At 27.9% G+C, this 24663-nt stretch overlaps 1 protein-coding gene across 1 annotated transcript; it reads left to right on the top strand.

The window, feature by feature from the left end:
* The first annotated feature begins 782 nt into the window (after window positions 1-782).
* LOC132928243 (uncharacterized) lies at window positions 783-24608 on the top strand. The gene is given in 15 exon segments (XM_060992781.1): window positions 783-2936; window positions 14149-14261; window positions 14342-14456; window positions 18563-18629; window positions 18631-18643; window positions 18764-18876; window positions 20347-20673; window positions 21413-21471; window positions 21775-21838; window positions 21943-22030; window positions 22799-22915; window positions 23617-23770; window positions 23835-23952; window positions 24021-24107; window positions 24200-24608. Coding segments are annotated over 15 exon segments (1791 nt in total). The 5' UTR covers window positions 783-2712; the 3' UTR covers window positions 24332-24608.
* The last annotated feature ends 55 nt before the right edge of the window (window positions 24609-24663 follow it).

The following is a 24663-nucleotide window of genomic DNA, read 5'->3' as shown; positions in this document are numbered from 1 at the left end:
GATGCTGGGCTGGATGCGCGTGCGCGTGCCCGGAGCTAAAAAGATTAACGCAACCGCCACTCGCCCTCGCCCTCGCACGTTGCACAACAGCCGTTCGCCACCGCCAGTAGTCGCGTCGGCGCGCCGCACCTTTTCAACGTTATACCAGTAACCATTCGGTCCGTACGTAATAGCAGTAAGCCGTTGTTCAGTTGTTGTCGCGGTTGAGCGGTGTGGTACACGCGACGGGCGAGTAAAATCACGAACAGAATAACATTGTCGTTGTCGTTTTATACTATATATAATACATAGTATTATGATATAATAATATTAATATAATATCGCTTGAAGACAAATAATTGAGACGACCAAATATTCCATAATATTATTAGGTATTATTGTTTCATGGTCGAAGCTTCAGTGGCGATGGTGTTGTTGTTATTGTTGTAAATTATTATGTTATGATCACCGTCGTCGATTCAGTGGCGGCGCGTGGTGACTAGTGAGATAACAGCGTACCTATTGCGCAATCCTACTCTCGGAGACAAAACGATCAAACTCGACGTCTCTTCCATATTGTCCGATATTTATATAAGTACCTATAAATACGTCCATTAATGGCTGCACTACTCGAGGTGAGTAACACATAACAACATTATTGTTCCTGATGCAATTTATTTTTAATCCATCATCGTATTACCAAATGCGCATTTTGTTTAGACTCCGCGGCAAATAGTAATAATATTAATCATTAATCGTGCTCACGTGTGACGCCGCTGAGTTTTCTTCAGAACACGTCATGACATGTGACCCCTTATAAATCTGTAAACAATATGTAAATTATTATGCTGGTAACATCGAGAAACAACACCAACAATTGCAGTTCATATACCTTTTCGACGGATATAGCCATATAGGTACCTCCTCTACTGGCGTAATTGCGTTTTGAATACAATTCTTGTGATGGTGGGTGGGGGGGATTTTTTTAAATGTTTTTAAATAAATTTACATTTATATTGACGTTTAATTTTCAATACCAAATATAACAATAGATTTCCCATTTAAAGACAATTTTAAATGTGTATGTTGAAATGTATGAGTATAAATATTCCTTTTAAAAAAGTTATGCTGATAGTTTATTTATAACATACAAGATGGTGTAAAAAAACGCTCTCAATGAGGGAATTCCCCTGTGTTTAGATTTTGAACAAATTATTTTCTATATTATTTTTATAAATTTCTATAAAACGAAAATCAAAATCGTACCAACAGATCCAGCAAGTGTTACGAATACAAATAGTGTGAAATCTCATATATTATAGAATTTGTAGAAACAAAATTTTGGGATATCGTTTTTACCTTGTGATAATGTAATATTATTAAGTAATTAACAATACATTTTGATAAAATATACTATTGTATGCGGTTTTCATAATAGAAATTTGAGTAAAAGAATAAAATAGAATATAAGAAATACGATGTATAATATATACGTGTACTTATATTAAAGTTTAATTAAAACAAAAACTCAGAATTAATACCTAACTAGGTTTTGCTGGTACTTGTTAATTTTTAAAATCAAAATCCGGCTCAATATTCAATGGGGTCACGGTAAATGCTACGTATATTTTAACGGTTAAACATATAATATAATGAATATCAAAAACGTAATGATATTGAAAAAAAAATAATATTTACATTTAAAAATGTATCACTGTATCGGGTATTTACTCAAAAATATTTTAGTAACATCCATAATATTTCCTATTCCAAACTAATATGACCCATTGATTATTATTATTATTTATTATTGCTTTTGAACGATGGAAATAGGACTTATCATTAATTTATTACGAAATACGAAGCCTACAATATCGTTTGATTCGTTTTTATCTATTATTTCCGGACAGGTTTGCCCAAATACTTTGATACTCATTTGTTTCGGGCCGATCCAACGTAAAGGCAAACAGTTTTCATGGTATTCTTAATCGAGTTGCTTATAATTTATATTATTTTATCGCGATTTTATCGTTGCGGTGCGGGTTTCCTCACGTGGACATCACCACCACTACCTGCTGCGTTTCTACGTTCTCTACCACCACCATCCAATACTTGCCGCAGTACACCGACCGTCACAAACTACGCTCATATAATAAGTAATAACATTCATAATAAGAAACAGAGTAATGAACGGTACGCTACACCGTGTGCTTATACGGACTACGGAGTACTGATGCAAACGTTCGCGAGGTTAGGTCTATCGTGTCACGCGGCATCGGAATCAACGCAGTCAGCGGACATTGCGATACAACCATCGCATAAGGTCAAATATATAATAAAAATTAAATAATGTCGTTCGAGAAATCATTTATATCTATTATAACATTATGATCGATTACCGGTAACCGCAACAAACGCTTTTTTCCACGCTGCCATCGTGATCAAAATAGGAAAAACCACTATACCAGGACCGCACGTGTTTCGTCAACCGTATTTATTATACCTAGGTATCTTATATCGACGACGTTTCAGCGTAACCGCTTTGACGGTGACCGCGGCGGCAGTTGTGACCGCGGTGGCGGGTTTTATCGGCTGTTCGAATCGCGCCCATTCAGCGGAGGCGGTGACAACAGTCTTATCGTAGTTGTTGTTATTGCTGCTTCTACGGTTGTTGCGTCCACTACGGCGATGGTTCGCAGCGAGACGCGTCAGTGATCGCGACTCAAACATTCTATGGACAGCGACGACCACCAATTACAAAAACAACATCAGCGGCGGCGGAGGTCGACGACGGCCGTCCTGCTACAACAGCCAGGCGTGAGGTGGCGTGCGGTGCAGCCAGCGAGAAGGAGTTGCTCGGCCGTAACCGAAAGGGACGTGATGATGGTGACCGCTGGCGCGTGGCAGCCGTCCCGGCAACATTCAATCACCGCCAAGAGATCGTCCAGAGTTTACAGGTACACTTTTCGCACGCGGAAATCGGCCAGTAAATATTTTAATAGGTACCTTATTCGACAGTGGTTGCGATAATCCGTTTTTAAAGAAAAAATTAATACACTGTGCTAAAATGTTTTCACAATCATAACGAGATTTTCACTTAAATCAGATACTAAAAGATAAATAAAATTGTTTTATTACCTAATTGGACAGATTAATTTTACCATAACTATTCAAGTCTTACTTTCTTCAGGTAAAAATCTATAGTACTCGTGAATATTGAATATTATATTTGATCTGCTTGTGGTCATCAATTTCTATCTATAAAATATGAGAGAAATAACAGAGGTATTAACTGTTAAGTATTTTTTTCCAAATTTAATGTAATAGCTTAATCTTTTTTATTAATTAAATTTGTTTTTACTAATTTAATCTTTCAATGAGAATTTACTATGAGATATGAATGATTGATATAATAAAATAACATAATATCGCACCTCTAAAAGAAACACAAGTTGTGATAAAAATATAACTATTTAGTACTAACTACTAATATAATACATTATAAGTATCTACTTTTAATTAAACAACACTAATTATCACCTGATTAACTAGAAACTAACCCAAATATTTACGACAGGAGGGGGAAATCAGAGCCTGATATGTAGGTTTGGCACTACTGTACTGGAGTTACAGTAACCTAAAGCTGTCTTTATTCGTAACAGTAGGCTGTAGCCGAGCCACGCGACAATACCTTTGACCCGGCGTCACGATGTACCGATGATGTTTGACGACTGACGAGCTGCACTGTTCCCACGATACGATACCAAGCCAACAAGAGCTGAATAGATTTTCGCCGTAGGAATCCGGATTAATACAACAAAGCTTAACGAATTCGCGAAGGCTTGTGAGAATGTTTAACAACTAAAATCTTTCTGAAATAATAACGTTAGTCATAACTACCTCAATGTACGTTGTTACGAAAATGGTATATATTGTTGGTAAAATAGTACAATAAAAATAAAGACCACTCTGACGACTATAATTGTGATGCTACTGCAGGTGTCATCCGTTTCCTAAATGAATTAATTATTGACTTGGAGTCTTCGTTCGATAGCTATTATGTTTTATTATACGTTAAACTCTTTGGTTAAGGTATTCGACTTCTTGCATTTTCCAGTGTTTTTCTTTTATGCGTTTCCGCAATATCCGTACACCTCAACACGATTGATCAGTTATTAAATATGTGTAATATTATATTGGTTACTTACGTATTTAACTGTTTAAAAATTTGAACTATAATATTTTAATACAATCATTCTGTGCATGAATAATACAAGACATATTATAATATGAATACTTACAAGTGATTATTAGTATACCTGCAGGCTGCTTATTTCGTCTTAACGCAGAATATATAGATACATTGTTAAGCAGCTGCTGTAACGATTGTCTAGTTTTTCTTACATAGGATATTATTTAATTATTTGCATAGTCTAAAATATTGTAATTTCTATTAGAAAATAACTTTAATAATTGTACGTATACAAAATAATACTAGTAGAATATTTAGCCTCTATATTTAGAACTTCGTATTAATTTGACTTAAATAATTATAGTGGGTACCTATGGTGTGAATGCATACTTGACTAAACATAATTAACGACGCTAGTTACATGTAATATGCAATAACTTTAATGACTTTAATTTGCTGTGTCGCGTCATGTATATATGAAGCGCACTTAGTTCAGGAGAGCAATTAGCGAGATGACCCGCAAAACAATTATATCATTTTATTATACTATTATTATACTCAAATGAATTTTTTTCAATAGTAAGTATTGATCATTATTGTTCTTATTTTACATAAAGGTCTTATTTTTTATTAGTTTTATAATGTCAGTCACGCATTCGCATAAGATCGACATGTCGGCTATATTATTTTGAACCAAACAGCCATCCGTATCAGTTAAGAAACGTTAAAAAAAAAAAATAACTAGCAGATGCTTTCCAAGGCAAACAACACACACATACAAATGCCTATTTTTAATTCGCTCTGACATCAGTTGTAGCACATTTACGCAAGTTTCGAGCGATTGAAACTCGCCAGACTGGCCAAAATACAGTTGTATACAGAGTGTATTACTTTTTCACACCAATCTCTCCTGTGCACCTGAAAAAGAAAATGAAAATATCTGAAAGAAATTCGTTACTTTATTTAATATTGACTTCGGAACAGTAAAAAATGTTACTTAAATATTTTAAATAGATAACACATTTTTCTATTTTAAAGTTTATCAAACGTATTATTCACTCCCGCAAAATAAAAACAATTGAGAACCCTCAGAGATGGTTAATTAACGCTATAATTCAGTGCGTAATAATTATATCTGTGTGTAAATTGCATTAGCTCATTTTGATGTATCATGACTGACGTCATTTTGAATATATTAAACATCTGAACTTTCAATAAAACCATACGCTTACCACTCGGTATTTAAAGCAATGATGTCATGATGTAAACATAATGTGTATCCAGGTACTAGGGGGTAGCCTACATCTGCATCAAAGTCCGTCATTCATAATGATTAGTAATTGCTATTACCGGAACATAATATTTATTATTTACTTTTTGTTTTTTTAAATGAACGAATATGACAAGTATAGTTATTAAATAAACCACTATGTCAGAATGCGCTTAATCAAATGTATGCGTTTAAAATAAATTTCTAAAACCTTAAACAAATATCAGCATTTTTATTATGTCATTATCAATAATTTGTTAATATAGCCTTTAGACGTTGTATAGAAAAACTAAATGTTTTAAATATTATTACATCAAATTGTTTTATGAAAATAATAATGATTAGATAGATTTGTTACAATTTTACAAATGTATAATGTATATAATGTAGTCGTGAATATCTCAATTCGAATATTTTATGTATGTTTACATTTTCCAATATCAATATAATTATTAATAATTTGTGTAAAGTAAAATTGTATACGAGACAATAGATTAAAAAAGTGACCGCTGGAGTAAAATTGAAGTTTCTATTTTCTAGTTTATTAAAATACGAGTGGGTTAACCATCTAAAATAACCGCTGCCTACAGACCAAAGGTGCCGTCTTCGGTTCCAACGTGTCTATCGGCGTAAAAAAAACAAATCATAATCATCAGGTGGGTTCCTCTTCGTTCTATTCGACGGCGTTCGGTCTAACCCACGCGAAGGTGCGTGCATGCCCTACCAGAAATACTCTGCCCACGTGTCCTGCGTGTGTAGGCATAGTATTTTGTGTGTGTACTATTATAATATACATGAATAAATAATAAAATATATACAGAGTGATATATTTAACTGATTTTTTACAACATTTTTTTGTGATTTATAAAAATTTCTTTTTATCCCATTTTAAATACTCATAATATTGTATTTTTTTTAATGACATATTTTTTTTCAATATTCAGCAGTAAAATACTTCTAAACATTATTGTCAAATAATTAATCATTTTTTTTAGTTTTAAATCATTTAAGCCATTAACGACTTGCCTAGGCTTTAAATGCTTTTAAATATAAAAAATATGTTCTTTCAATATTTATCATTTGGTATTATGCTTGTAATAATATCTGATAAAATAGTTTAATCTTATATAATATTATGTTGTATAATGAATTATATCTACTTTCAAATTGTAGAAAAATATTTATTTATTTTTAATTTATTGAAAATTGGTGTTGATAATGGTATTTTAATGGACCAGTCTGTACATATTATTATGTGCTATTTGTCTCTGCCTACCACCCGATATATTGTGTGACTCCTCAGTCCGGCCCCCCTAATCCCACGACCGAAGCCGATCCGTAGGCGATCCTGGACCAAATAACTTTACGGCGATGTTGTCGTTTCCTTTTTGATATTATATTATAATGCCGTATACATAAACGCTCGTGTGTATTACTATATTTTAGCGTGAAATATATTATTTTTTCTTATTTTGTTGATATTTACACATTTTAATTATGTATTCACTGCCCCCTACCACTAGACAACCGGTTCTCTACTTGCATCTCTAGATCAGTCAGTATAACTGGTCTATTTTAATCTGCATATTATTACAGTGATTCGGACTGTTTACAACCGCGGTGTGCTATAGTATTGCGATTCGTGATATGTATACATCTCTGCGGTAACCACTACGATATTGATGGGCCAGAGTTGATATTAAACACATGTCATGTGACTAACTTTTTTTGTTTTTCGTAATTATTTATAAATCATTGTGTTTAATGATGATAATTCGAAGAACACAACAATAATAATAGTTAATTTATAGTTCGATAACAACCAATTAAAATATCAATAGTAAAAAGTAAATTAAAAATAAATGTTCACGTATACATAACCAATGTGACTCGTTTATTATAACATTTTTTCATTCGCCGACAGCAAAAAATAAAAATTATTCCAGCAAGTATGACAAAATATGTGTGTTTTACATATTATTTGCCGCATAACCTAGTAATTTAAAGTATATGATAAAAACTCTTGCAAATTCTTTAAATATATTTATTATTTAATATATATTATATAAATGTGTGTGATTTCGTCTTCCTTTGGTTTCCGATAATTTTTAAATGCACAGGTGAGTAGATGGCTTATTATTAGGTAATAAACTAATAACTAATAAGTAATAAGCAATTGGTTTATTTCAATTTTTTTTTATTAATATTAAAAAATAATGCAATATAATAATATGTAAACCTATATACATACACAGAATACTACCTATATGTATTCTTTTAACTGCTTAGAGTCTGCATATTATAACGCTATAATACGAATGATCGTTTTTGTTAAGATTTACATTTTAAACTGTGTTTGTATTAATTTATATGATTTTATTATAATTAATGTTTTCATCATATAGTTTATAATGTTATTGAATGCAATGATTTTATATGAAAAGAGTTGTATTATTTGTCGGATTATTCAAGGTCCAATATAATTGCCAAATACCAGATTAATTTTGGAAGACTGTTGAAAGCGTTCACGATGGACTTATAGAAAATATTAATAGTATACTAGCCAAAGTCATGTTCACTGTATAAATAAATATCAATTTTATAGCTATGTGTGACAGAACATCCTTGAAATAAAAATCTGCATCATTTAACATGTAATATAATGTAAAAAATTAGGTATTTTTCTAATGATTTTGTTAATTTTTATAGATTTTAGTTGTTAGCTTTTTTTTTATTTATCAATAATTTTTTATATAATATCGCTTACTTTTATTATAACTTTTTAATATTGGTTTTGATTAGGTCCGTTACATTATTATACGTATAATAGCTTTGATATGACGATTATAATATATTGAAATTTAAATGTTCCTAAATGCAAAAATATACACGAACTTATAAGTTCGGCAGGTGATAAGTAAAAGATTTTGGACATGAGTACCTAATACACGAATAAGAAACCTTTTCATTAGGCATAGTATTAGTTACAGCTTGTGATATAAATTTGTTTTTTGTGTATGTATTTTTGATGAGTATTATTATTAATATACTTGAAATGACTAGGGTTAAAAAATAGATTAAAAGCGAATTAAAGTCACTTAAATTCCTCAAAGAACTTAAAATGAATTTGTTGATATCTGCCATGGTAGTGGATAGAACGGGTGGGTAAGGTGGTTGGATCTCATTTAGTCTCATTAGACTGGATTTATGATAATTAATATAATAGTAATAATGATATGTTTATTGACGCACAATTAAGGGTACTTATAAGTAAAGTGCACGTGTTGCTTATCATATTATAATTTTAGTACAAAAATAAATAATACAAAATAACGTTATTAAATTTAATAAAATACCAAAATGATTAGGTATTTTAAACATAAACTGATTATTATAAGACTAATTTTTATTTATCACTACTGGTATATTTTTGGACAATCATAAGATTTAATGGATTCAACGGATCTTAAGCCATTAACACATATAATACGAAAAAATTAATTTAAATACAATTGTTTTAAAAATTATTTTTTTATTTTTTTTTACGTGCGTTTGTAAAAATTCAGTCAATTATAAAAGACAATTTTATTAATGAACAGGCAAAATTTTTTAAGTACCATAAGAAAATTGAAATTATTATTATTTTTGTTTACCATCAAAATGTCCACAAGTTTTTAGACTTGAAATAATTACATCACTGCCCACTGGCCTTCACGTTCCAAGTATTATAATTATAATATGAGGCATGTGCTATTCAAATTTCCATACATCTGACAGTGTGTTTTCGTCTTAATTTTTTGTAAAATATAGTTTAATATATTATTATAAAATATGTTTAATGTCTTGGCCAATAGCCCTGTCCTTCTCGGAAACAATGGGCGTTCCTTTCGCTGGATTTCGCTTATAATGCGGAACATTCATCCATTGTCCGTCCAGTCCGTCGCACTCGGGCATAAGAGGTCATTGTTTCATTGACTAATGAATAATATGTTATTTTTCAGAAATCTATGTATATATAAAATTATTGTATTTTTTTTAAATGTACGAAACGTGACATTTCTAAAAATAAATACTTATAATAATTATAATTTTAAAGAAATATTATTATTATTACTATTTACTATAACAATATTCATAGTAAAATTATTTAGTTGCTACATTTTAGATTTATGTATATATTATATATAAAACTAAAAAATATATTATTAAATAAATTAGTTTCATATAAATAGGAAATTAGTAATTAATAGTGAACTTCAAGTAAACAATTTGTAAAAAGAAAAAATTGGGCATGCCGAGTTGATTGTTGGCTCACTTCGTCATCAAATGCAATATAATTTGGTCGAATTGGCTTCTTATTGTAGTGCACAATAAGAAAAACTATGAACTAACTCCGCTACATATTCCTATAAATATAATAAGTTAGTGATTTTGTATGTTTGGTTAGCAAACGACATCGCACACTGAAAATCAAAAATGTTCATCTTTTTTTATATGTAATACCACGAAGTATAGTACTGAAAAAATAAAACTCGTTCTAATATTAGATTTAAACGTAAATTGGTATATTGCGAGTGGGTCAGAGCGACGAGAAAGCAAATAGTGTGCTGACATTATCTTAATAAAATGTATACACTATTATTATCTTATTATAGTTATTAGTATAATGTAGAAAAACTTCTGTTGGATACTACTCTATTTCATGTATTAATTAACACAATAACTATGATAATTATTATTACCAATCTTGTAATAAATACAACTATTAAAATTGTAATGTTAATTTTAAATTAATAATTTTATTATAATACTATAATACTTATCTACAGTCGTTATTCTTAATATAACTATATAAGTATCTACCTATTATAGTTGCATAATTAAGACGATACTGATATGAATCTTATTGTTAGGTATGCCTTAATTTTGATATTTTGCCATGAGTTCGGTAGTTGACCTTTTAAAATTGTGTCATGGTGATGATTTTTTGCATCCCGGCAAGTGTAAAGATGTTTATAATTCTTTAATAAACCATTAGGTAGTATCAATATATTTCTACATTTTCGTATTTTTCATAACAATTGGCAACTATAATTTTATTGTTTTTAAGTTAATAGTTCTAATTTAATACTTTAATTTATTTTATTGCAGAAATGTAAACGGAAAAATTTAGAGAAACTTAAAACTTATTTTTTGAATGTGGTGTTTTATTACTGAGTGTAATAATTTGAAAATATATCGATTATAATCTTTTAAAAAAAGTAAAATGTTAAGAGTGAATAGGTTATTTTTGTTTTTTTAGTACCTGCGGCATCCCGACATACTTTCAAGTACATTGTTTTAACACTATAACCTAGTACCTATATCTATATCCAACCATCACTATGGGACATCACGACACGACTATTCGAACCACCATCTCCGAATACTTACATCTTAAATCTTAGACTAGACATTTACTTTGTAAAGTAACCAAAATTAAATCGTTCAAAAGTTGGTGAATTCATAAATTATATAAATTTATACATTGTGGACTAATAAACAAACAATAACATTTTTAGTAGGTACGGTACGAAAATGGAGAAATAATTCTAACCATAGAATTTTTACTAAAAATTAATAAATAACTTAAATTTTTGGTTAATTTATTTTATAAGTTATATATGGCGCCTACAATGTGTTATACGAGTATAATAAATTATATTAGGATCGTTGATTACATATATTTTATTTATATCTAGATTCTAGATACTACCTACATTATAATATATACCGTTGATTTTTGATTATAATATTAAAATTTAAAATACAATGTTACGGATTATATTTTATTTTTAAATTATATTCATTTGATTTGAATTATTATTTTGTTGGTATATGAATATATTATATTGATATTTAACCTCCTAAATCATTTATTTATTTTCCCAAACGGCCCACTCAGTGTAGTCAAACGAGATATGCTAAAATAAGTATCTATTTTCATAACACTCCTTGTAAGACGAATACCTAAAATTGATGAACTATTTAAACCAGCTCTGCTAAATTAATAAATTCCAAAAAGTTTTCATCTGCCTAGTGCCTATTTTTATTTTTAATTTAAAATTTTCGATTTAGTGAGAATGCTTGAAGAAAGTGGGACCTCTTTGGCACAATAATCATACATGAAACATATTTATGGCTTAAAAAATATCCTGTTTTCTAAGCTAGCTATACATAGATGCGTGACTGTTTGTTATACGTATGTCTGTGTGTAATTGTACACAAATATAAAAATACGCACTCAAAATGAAAACAGGAGGTATAGTCAATTTATCTATTGAAATGAAACAAACAAATAAATGAAGACGTGAGTGATTAATTATTCTTCTATCATATCATATGCGATGTAATCTTTCTGATGATTCAAAATATTTTAACCATTTCTATGTTATCTTATATTTTTATATACATATATTTAAAAATGTTGATTGTATTTTTAGTATTATACACTACACAAATATTATGTTTTTTTTCGTATTATTTTAATATTTTGTATTTGTAAAACAAAACAAAATATAATAAAAATGATAATTTTGCATTTGAATTCCGCCTATAAAATGTTAAATAAATTAATTATATGCAAACACATATTATTGTATTATAAGAATCTGTAGTAGATTGACTTGATAAAATACTATATAATATTATGCACAGGTTTTAAACAAATGACAATAGCAGGAAATTGAATTTTATACGTTATATTTGTGCAATAGTTAAAACAAGTTGCCATATAACTGGTACCTATATATTATAAATTATAATTGATTAAACATTTAACTATATTAAAGTCGTATAACATATACAAGGTGAAACGTTTCTTTTAATAATAATACATTTATTTAAATTCTAATTTATAGAATTTTTAAGTATATATTTATAGGAATCATGTTTTGAAATTCTTAAACTTGTATATGATAAGAAGAGTTTCCTGTAGTACTAAAAACTTATTTTTTCTTATGAATACTTTTAATTTTATTAAGTTACCTACTGTTTTTATATTTTACGTATTAACTGAATCCCCGGTAAAAATTTTTTTTACTGTACAGATAGCGTCATTTGTGTTTTCTTATGTTCGTATTGTATCTACCTTAAAGTCATCATCTGTGCAAATCGGCAAAACAATACCTTTTAAATAATAATATAATTATCTATTTTCTCCTTTCTTATAATTATAGACAAAGCTAATTATTGGTAAGTGACTACGATAAATATTTACGTATATTAATATATGTCGTAGAAGTGCGTAACTTAGACAAATTTTTAATTTTAACTTACTGTATCTTCAATCGTGAAAGCGGATTTTAGTGCAAAAGTATGATCTTGATTTATAAATATTTATAAGTATTAAGTACTGTTTGAACTTACATGGCTGATTTTATATTATTTTTTTATGGGTGTTCCAATTTACCTTTAAAATGCGAATCTTAAGGCATATACTTTGTTTTCATTAAGAACTTATTTTATGTTGTAACTGTTTAACTTGAATCAAAATGTAAAATAGAAAAAAAAATTCCAAACAGTATTTTACTTAATATAAGTTTTTTTACAGTTTAATTTAACTAATAGATAGATAATTCATGGATATTGAAGAATACTATTATTTTTGTAGCATTGGCAGTAATACAGTATGTATACATAACATAGTTTTAATATTTTTTGGCAATAAAAACTTAGTTAATCATACAAAAACATTTAATATAATTCACATAATTTAATATTATATAGAAAAATATGGCGGTAGTCTTAATAATTATAAAACATAATAAAAATAATTAAATTGTTGCTTCGTATACATAAAAATAATATATCTTAATTAAAAAAAAAATACTATAATTTTTATAGTTTTAATAATGTACATACATTTTGTCTTAACGACAAAAACTATACACGAATACCAAACATTAATTTAATATGTATTTTTGTTATAAAAATATTTGTTAAGTTAGTATTTATATCGTTTCACAAGGCATATAATATGTTAAATATACTACTTTTTTATTTATTTAAAATAAAAATCTTAATTTAAGATATTAGTTGAAATATAAGCACGATCTTATTTCAAAATGTATGTAGGTATAGAATCTTTAATCAATTGATAATAATTACAATGTAGTCAATAATATTCTAAAAACTGACAATTCTGTTCCAAACATAGTACTTTTACGGAATAGATTATAAAAGATAAATAAAAAAAAATACTTGTATTGCCAAACTTATCTGTTGTCACCGTTTTTTCGCCTAACACCGGGTGTACTGGAATGTAGTTAGATTATGTTGGGATTATATTCTATACACACACTGTATTAGTGTAATTCGACCGACTGATATTGTTAATTCGATTGTATAAAAAATTCCTCACACGCGCATATCTAATCTGCTCATTGTTATAATGTGATGATTTTATAATCCTATCATAGGAGGTACAATACTTCTATGTATTGTACACAATCTACGAAATATTGCTCTGTGCGTAGTTCGATTTAGTAGCGTCAACATGGTTTCTTCCTGTACGCACTCGAATGTAATACAAAGTCGTAAATAAAAAATAATAATTATTAATTAAAATCAAACGCTACGGCGATTCCGGATTATTTTTCCTTATTTTTACCTAATTAAACAATATGATATTTATACTAATATTTATATATTTTTTTCTGTCTTGTAGAGAATTGTGTTCGGCATGGAACTCGCGTGTGGGCTCCCAAAACACGAACGCACCGGCCCACAGAGTTCAAGCGCTGTTCAACGACCTAGGATTGTACCTGACCTCGGCCCAAGGTAATTATTTTGCAACAACACTTTCCCTTATTTGAGTACAACTCCAATACATTTTTATAATTTTACCCGTTTTCAAATAGTCGCTGAAATGATGCAGTGTGTGATGAAATGTGCCAATAGAAGTTCGTCGGTGTACATGACATTTGGCGAATTTTGCTTGTTAGCTAAGAAACTCAAAAACGGCTTGGATAGAGGGTAAATAATAAGCAGAGATTTTAGTTTGGCTTATTACAGTGTTTCTATTGTTTGTGTAGCTATTACGATTTACAATATTACATATTATTTGAGGGGTACCTATATCCAATATTGTTTCTATCTTAAATATTTGCTGCATGTTTACAATAGAAATAAAATTATTTTCGATATTCAGTCATATAATATAAAAATTCATGTATAGCCATATAGAATAATAATAATAATAATCATTATAATCAATGTTATCATAGTTAAATGTGTTTAACTATATGTGACACCAATGTTTATTAATTATTCTCTATACCTATATATATATATATATACGTGTATAGTGTTGCATACACCTTCTTGAAATTAAAAACAGTTATAATTAATAATATTGATAAGTGATAAGTGCTTTAAATTCTAAAACCAATCTTAATAAAATGAAATATAATTATATTTTATATTTTTCTTGAGAATCGTATGTACCTTAAAAGCCTATCAGGTTTTTATTATACCAAATGCGTAATACATTACAAAAAATATATAATTTTAAAATATTTATAACTTGCTATATAAAATTAAAATATAAAAAAACGACGTTGAGTTCTAGATTATAATCTTACCATTAAATTTATTGATAGATCAATATTTACTTTTTAATACTAAAAGTACTTAAGTACCTGAATTAAATTGAATGATTATTTAGTGTAAAATTGTCTATTAATATACAAACGTACGTTTGTATATACAAAAGATACAACAATTGCCAGTTTAACATTTTCTAAATATTAAGAACCTAGGAAATAATTTTGAACATCTATAATGGGTTAGTTTAAGTGATTATATTATCAAAAAACACATTACCTCGATAAGTACCTATTATTATTATTATTATTATCATCATGGCAAAATAATATGTTTTTTTACTATTTTTTATCGTTAAACTTATTAAATTTCTATTTTTTTTTGTTGAATGGCAATATACATTCTTTATTTCATATTCCAAAGCAGAATATTTTTTATCTTTACTTATAAGTTATAACAGTTATAAGTATAACTAATAAACTACTCGTTGAAATTTCGATTTTTATACTTCAAAATTCTCAGAAAATTATTTTTACTTTGAAATATGAAATTAAATTAAACATGTGTTCTCATTCAAAAAATAAAAAAAATAAAAAAATTGTCTAAAAACATAATTGTTGTATACATTTTAAAAAAAAATATGAGACGTCAGCATTGTTTTCAATAATTATTATAAATAAATATACTAAAATTAAAAATATATCTATTTATGTATTATGTACATTAAATATTATAAATCTTTGTATTTTAACGAACTATTGTACTTTTTATATACTAGATGAGATAATTATTTTTTCGAGTATCCATTCTTTAAAGGACCTATATAATATAATATAAGTCAAATATTAGTCTTATAAGGATGCTACATCCGCATGATTTCCGTCATTGTTTCCGTCTTATAAACTATATATGTAAATTTACTTTCAGTAGAACAGACTTTGTTTTGTTAACTTTAATATTAGAGCGAATTGACCTTTTATCAAACTTAAAGGTATAAATATTATCTGTTTTCTCTCGTTGGTTTTTTTACTATATTTTAATTTTAAAGTGAATAATTAGTATTTATAATATTAAAATTAAAAATGTTCATAACTTGCTTAAAAATTAAAACATCGTAAAATCCAACAACAAATAATAGTTAATGTAAAACCTAAAGTTTTTAATCTGTCAATTCACTCTAATGTTAAAGTTAACAACACAAAATAGGTTCTACTGAAAACAAATTTGCCATTTTGTATGTTTATAAGCAGAGACAACACATGCATGTGTAGCATCCTTATAATACCAATATCTGACTTATACATTATATTAGTCCTTTAAAGAATGAATACTTGCTTAAATAATTATATCATTTTGTATATAAAAAGTATAACAGTTCATTAAAATATAAAAATTCATAATATTTAATGTATATAATACATAAATATATATATTTTGGGAGTAGCTAGTGTAGCATCATCTTAATATAATATACTACAATATTAAATATAAGTATTATTAATAGTACGTAGTACCTACATATATATCTATTAAAAATCAATTAAAAATTTGGTGGAATCCATATACATGATGGCATGATGCTTATTTAAACTTTATTAAATAGTGCGTTATCTGGTTGTAGTTACAATTATTTTTTAAATTATCATCTTCTTTGATATAAAATATACTCTCTCACAGATAATAATACGTTTCATGTAATTATATTATATTATTTAATGTTAATGATGTAATTAAAACATTGTATAAAAACTATCTTATATTATTCGTCAAAATGCATCATGATCTTAAATATACATTTTATAAATAGAGTTGCCTATGTTGGATAATAATAATTAATAAATTTATAATGCAAAACCGATAAAAAAAAATTCACTATCATATGCTTTTGTTTTTCGATTGTATTAATTTTTTTATTTGATGATAGGTAAAATAAACTGCGACTACAACGTAAATATGTTATTATAATTAAAAATAGTAATTTTATAATAATACTTTTCACTAAGATATAATAATTATTATTGTGCTTATATAATTACCAGTTACTATTATAGTTGTACGTTTTAAAATTTAGATGTACTCACGTTTATTTATAATGGTGATATACTCACAAAATAATTTTTCTGTAAAGTTGGACAAATTCCCATAAATTAATATGTTAGTGTATTCTTTTGAAAAGTGGTACAATATCGCTGTATGATATATTGATATATACAACACTGAAATTGATTCTAATTTTTCTATATTATAATGAACCTATATATATATATATATATTATATTATTATTTTTATATTCCCGAGAAAATTGTCTCTATTTGGTCATCTATTAAAATATATTTTCCAAACCAACTTTATTTATGGTGTAGTGGTTATTTTCTATCGCAATTTATTGTACTCTACAACAACTAGGATATAACTAGGATATTTAATAATATGATATTTTATATTATAAATTATAGCGTGTGTACGTTTAACTACGCAACTAACGAAAAATTATGTAGTAAATCATTATAATTATTTATTTTAATTTATGACGCGTCACGTGTACTTAAAAGGGTTACATCATTTTCTATTCTGGGCAATATGTTTATCCTTAATAATATATAGTTCTTATAATAAACACACAATGTAAACATATTACTATTATTTATAATATATACATCGACGTGGTAAGAATAATTTGAACCCCAAGGCAATGAGTATTGAAATATCAACTCGCCTGCCAATAACTACTATTAATTTAATTGGAGAATATTATGGTTTTGGATGGAGAATACACCATACGTCAACTGTCAACTTATATAAAAAATGCAAACTAACATCTCCTAATTTACTAATGAGAAGTGTTATTTAATGAAGGTACAAGGTACTATCTAAATTCAGCAATATCTACGACTGTTAACTGCAGTTTAGAAATGAGTCAATTTTAGTCCCAGTTATACTTCGTTCAATTGTTCAACAGACCAGCACTGAATGTAATATTAAAAATATATGTAAATAATTGTACTATTTATATGGTCCCCGCCACCGAAATTCCTTAAGAGTTAAGAATACAATAATTTCCACTATTAAATAACACATAAAATAATTATTTACATGCACTGATACACAAAAAAATAAAAAGAATAATGATGAATGATGATGTACCTATATTATATAGACATCCAAAATCTATTTGGTTATATTTATTACGCAAAAAATTCTGTATTTTAACATGCCTTTGAGTATTATGTATTGATAATAAGCTTATTGATACGGTATTGAAAAAATGTATTTACCAACACAACTAATACTATTGTAGTTAATCACAATATCATTGCATCTCTTTTTACTATTGTTTGAATGAATGTTAATTTATCATTGAGAAGGTTATTCTTTGCAAATGAAAATAGTTTTATTGTTTCTATCCTTGTTTTTTAAAATAATGATAGGAATTTCACATATGTGCTGTACACTACGTTTCATTTATATTAGTGATCGTCGCTATAATAATGATATACTACCCTTTTTTAACAGTATATAAACCTTTCTTCCGCAGAATACCAAGATCTGTGCAGTTTTCACGGCTGTTAGAAAAAGATCAAGAGAAACACATCAGAGGAATAAAAAAAAAACTCGAGTAAGCCAAATCAAAGTATAATGTCCGATTACTATAATATTAAGCTACGTCTGCCGGTGACAACCATATGCATATTCTTATTCCTGATCCTGTTACCATTAATATCCTCCGTTAATATAGGAAGTCTTAATAGCTACGACGTGTTCCTGGGCGGCTCCTGCAATCCAACTACGTGGCGCAAAGACTTGGCCATACCGTACCTGCAAGATGCCGGTGTATCATTTTACAATCCGGTTGGTATCCATATGTAATATTATACTGTAAATATAATCATATACGAATTGTTATACGTAATTTGAACGGAAGTTATTTTGCACGCATTATTATATAATATTTCTGTTGTTATTTTTTTTTTTTAATGTTTATCAATATAAAATATTACGCATTAATTCTTTTCTGCAGAAATTAAATCGAAATACACCCATTATTAAAACGCGTTTTGGTAAAAATTAGGTTTTTCATTTTTCCGTATATGTCGTGGTATTAATAATATTTCATATGTTGCGTTTAAGGTTAGCTTTATATAAATTAACTCGCACGATTTGTTCCTTTCTAAATATGGCGTAATGTCAAGCGTATGATTTAAACGTACTTGTAGCATGCTTACGGTTATATACTTGTATCTCAAAGTTTTTAGGACAATATTCTATCAAGGTCTATACTTGTTGTCTGTATCACCTAATATAAAATCATCGACCAAGGATTCAATTATAAAAAGCACTTGTTTCAAACGATAAAGAATATAATCATTGGTTGCGCAGTAAAATTTGTTTTCCATCACAAAAACATAAATATTGTTAAAATTTTGACTGCTTGTGGTATAGATCCGATTAATTTTTAAGAAAAAAATAATATTTATTAAACTTAAATTTATTGTAAGAAACAAAAAAGGTTTTAACAATGAATTTTAATTATTTAACGTACAATGCGTTTGTTTAGTTAGATTAGTCATGAAAAATGCGTGTATAGGTATATGCATGTAAAATAAACAATTAAGTTATACGCGTGATAGTATTTTGCAAAAAGCAATTAAATTAATATATCACCAACATAATATACAGATACTGGAGTAGGTATAACATTAGGTAACTTGCAATGGAATTTGTCTCTATAGGGCATAATATTCACATTTTATATAATACATTTTAAGGTAGGTATCATGCAGTTATAGCTAATTAATCTAACTTATATTTAAGAATATATTATTATTTTATGACAATTGGCAAACATTTATCATATAATTTCATAACAGTAGGCATAAATGCACACAATTTATGAAAGTATAGGTAATTACGTAAATGTATGAATTATTGTAAATTTGTAAATCTATATTATTTATCATTCGAATGACATTTCTGGTATATATAACATTATAACATACTTAGTACTTACTGTATATATACTGTATGCACTATACAGTATTTATTTATTACAAAATATACGTGTTTCCCCTTTTTTATGCACATGAACAATTGACAAACTATTATAATATTATACTATTTATACTATCTGACACGTATTACCGCGTTCCAACGTCATAATCATAAATAAAAAATCGTGCAAATAATATTATAATTTATAAGTACCTATAAATTAAATAGGTCTTTTGAAATAAACATGTTGACGGAAATATTGTCTTATCAAAATTAAATTTAAACATAATAGGTTACCACATTTAATATTGCGTTCCGTGTGTTTTATAGCAAGTGGATCATTGGAGCCAAGATCTAATCGAAATAGAACACGCGGCCAAGGAGAGTGCGGCGATACTGTTCTACGTGATCGACAGCCAGACCAGGAACGTGGTCAGCGATATAGAGACAGCCAATTTCGCCGCTAACCACAAGAACTTGGTGCTGGTCATTCATCCGCAAGACGCAGTTGCCGGGTCGGTGATTGCCGGCGAGCCCATCTCTTACTGTGAAGCAGAGGACATTCGTGAAGCCCTGATGATGCTGCACAAAATCGCTGCTAACCAGGGAACGCTGGTATTTGATAACATACCGGAAGCATTGAACAATGTCATTCAGGTATTTAATATAATAATTATTAACACAAAAGGACTTAGAAGTGGATAATAATATATTTTTGGAAACAATTTTATCAACCTTCTAATATAATACTAAAAGTAAAATAAATTACTAAAAGCTATATCGAAAAAAATATATCACTTGGTGATATAGGCTGGTAAACGGTTTCCGCTCAGAATAATTTTTGTATACATGCATTGATATATCGTTGAATTAAATTTTAATATACCTATATATAATAGTTACTCACTCAATACCTAATGTACAGCATAGCAGTAGGTACCCACTTATCTGTCTTTTAATTAATTAATTAATTTTATTATATATTATATATTATCTACAGTTTTTATAAAAACATAAATCCTTGTTAAATATATATATATATCAATAGTGGTCTTTATAATAAGAAATAATTTTAGGTCATCAGCAAATTTAATTTGTTTTTAGTTAACTAAATAGGTAAAATGTTAGTCTGATCCCAAAATTCTCCCCCTCCCTCAAAGTCTCAATGAGCAGAAAAATTTGAAAAGTTAAAATAGTATGGAATAGAATATACTAAGAGTACCTACATTTTTCACTTTTTATTTATGTTTAAAAATGAGACCTTTCAAAATTTAAACCTTTAATCCACAGTCCATCTGTATATAAACAAATATAAATGCCGAGACTGGCGAGACGTGTCTTTTTTTAATATATAATTTTACATTTATTATTTTGCTGTTTTATTTATGGATTCAAGATTCTGAAAGACAAAAACCGTCAAATCAACGATACCAGCGAAGACGACACTACGTATCGGTGAGAATTAAATATATACGATATTCATACACAATATAGCACTTACCAAAGCTATAGATAAAAAAATGAAAGTTATTTTAATTATTTGTAGAGTCAAAAATAACTTCTTCATTCATGTTTTCTTTATCAAGTTTAAACTTTATCAAATTAGGTATTAAAATTTACTTATAACTTATAAGATAACCTTTGTATAAATTTGATTTATTTTTTATTCGAAACAACTTGAATATTAACGTATTAAAAAAAATTCTATTACAATGAAACAACATTTATTATAATATAGTGCGTCTCGTTTCATTTCAGCAAGATCCGTGATGCATTTAACAAGTTCAACGTCGATACGCCGGGGGAGATTAACATTTCCCATGTATGTTGTGGGTAGGACTCGAATAATGATTAACGATTGACGTCGACGCACTTATAGTTATCGACTGACGGCATGTGTGTGTGTTTTTTATTATTATTATTCAGGTGACAAGGGCTATCCGACTGTTGGCCAATCAGAATCTGTCCGAAAACGATGTACTAAATCTGACATCCGAACACCGTGATACCAAAGGTATACATAACGAAACTAATTGACATTTTATTTTTTTATCTTGTCCATTATACGAGTTACAACTAGAGCTGTATAGTTTTCAACTAGTTGTAACAAATTTTAATGTTCTTAAAATTTTTGAAATTTTTTTTTCATATAGATTTTGCAATTATTTATTTTTTTGAAATTTTAGACAGTAAACTATTAGTTAATTATACATTTATTTAAAAAAAATATACCGACTTACTTATTAACTTATAAAACAAAAATACTAACTGTTTAATATATTTTATTATTTAAAAATGTTATAAATTGAAAAAAAATAGAATATAGAATTATAATTAAATCTTTGTTAGATAGGTACATGAATTGTTAAATACAATTTTCATTCTTGCATTACATACCTACATAATATCTTACACATATTATATTATATTATATAATAAAGTATAATTATTACAGTAAGTTAAAAACTAAATACAAATTTTTAATAGGTACTATTATTACATATGAGCGTATGACGAACTGACAAAGTATTGGAAACGTGACTATGGCATATCTACCACTACCTATTCATGTACCTAACTCTTGTACAAAAACAAAAAAAATTTCAGTCGTTGAAAATGTTTAATGTTACTGAAAATTTAAAAAAAAAATATTCATGGTTACAGCTCTAGTCACAACAAATTAATTGTTCGAAAGTTAAACATTTCCCAAACTAACCATTCGAAAAAAATTGTTACTCTTTACGTTGAGCACTTTTATTAATGTATGCCTGTGTTCTTACAGATGTTGAAAGTAACCACCAAGTTTATTTTACGTTCAACCAATTTTACGCTATTGTTTCTAAATTTCTACAGTTACCAGACAAAAATAATCACAGGAATGGATTCGACATCGGTGATGGTGAATAATTATAACTTATTAATTTATAATAGCTATAGCATATTATATAGGCGTGCGCAGATTCCAAGAGTAGGTAGTGCTCATAATTATTATCGGCCTATTAAGTTATATAGTTATTAGACTTATTGGCTTTTTCTAAACCTTATGTGCTTTCAATATACATATATAAATATATAATAGAAAGATACAAGTTACATAATATTACCACATATCATTTCCGAAAGAGAAGTTATGGTGGGTTAACATTAAAGTTAAAATACAATAAAAATGATAAATAAATGAATAATATTATCAACAATCAAAAGTAAAATATTGAACAATATTGATTTTTCAGTAGACATACAGTTACAATTAACTCATAACAATTTTTAATATATAATATTAGCCACTACAAGTGTATATGTTAAACTATGTTATACTTCAACAATAGAGTACACACAGTGAATTTTCCTAATTTTTCAAATTTGCTTTAAAAATATAATCTAAAATTGATTTTGGTAATTAAGGTATATTGATTGCGATTAATATGGGCAATTTGATTGAGTCATTGGCCACTTCGGTCCATGAAATACCACAAGACGTGCCTGGGAACGTCCAACACGTCCTGTGCACACGCCTATGCGCCTATGCATCACACATGTTTGGCTATTCAAATGTTAAAAAAAAAAGACTATGTAATAACCATTTAAACATTTTTAAAGGGCACTCGTATCGTTTAAATCTAGGCAGACCGTTTTACTTGTCACAGGAGAGTGTTGAAACAACAAGATCTTCAAAGACGACCGATATTTATCTAGCTGGAGAAAGCGGTGATGATATTCGGTGGAGAGAAGACATCGCTATTCCCGTGATCAAGTACCTATATCTTTAAATATTTTGTTGTCAGCTTGATAATTAGTACACTATTTTTTGTCTGTAGAAAATCTAATTTAACATATCATGCAGCATCCAAAACAGATCTATCAGTATTATTAGATGCACGTACTTTATTATTTGTAATTCCAAACAATTCAAGATCTTTGGCAACCATGACACTAGTAAATTCCAATATTTTAATTTTACCCAACAATAAATAATTATTAGAATTTTGTAATTATAATTGCAGGCAGCATATTGTATAGCTAAAAGGTACAGAATGGTGTTATGTATACAGAATCTCAGTAAAGATAATTGCACAATTCGTGGTGAAAAGGTATACAATTATTATCTAAATAATAATAATAATAATAAAAACACATAAATGCTAGTACCAATACTAATTAATGAAAGTTGTTTTTTTTTTAGTTAACACAAACGGCAATCAACGACTATAACCGCGGACGGATTTATCTAGCGGATTTGGCATCACGAGAACGAGTGCCTGTGTTTGAATCAATCAATGAAGCTGTTGAAATCGCAGTGCAAAGAAGCTTATAGCATAATATAATCTATTCTATAAATTATATTGCACATAGAAAATAATGACCATTTAATTATTTTGAATTACATGAAAACTAACAGAAGTGCACGAGCAAAAATGTTTTTTTTTTTTTTATCTATAGAAACTATTTTAACTTATAAGTACCATTTTTTTGAATTTTATTTTATTTTTTTTAACTAACAGCTAAGAAATTATTTTTAATTTTAATTGTATTGATAGTAGGTTAATGCCTGTTTCATAATATATATAAATACATTTAAATACTTAAAACTATTTAGTTGTACTTTTGTCTTTCTTCTCCTATAATTATTGATTTTATAATAATATG

This window comes from Rhopalosiphum padi, chromosome 4 (assembly GCF_020882245.1).
Source record: "Rhopalosiphum padi isolate XX-2018 chromosome 4, ASM2088224v1, whole genome shotgun sequence".
Taxonomy (NCBI): domain Eukaryota; kingdom Metazoa; phylum Arthropoda; class Insecta; order Hemiptera; family Aphididae; genus Rhopalosiphum; species Rhopalosiphum padi.
The sequence above is the reverse complement of the archived record's forward strand: the minus strand, read 5'-3'. Positions and strand labels throughout refer to the sequence as shown.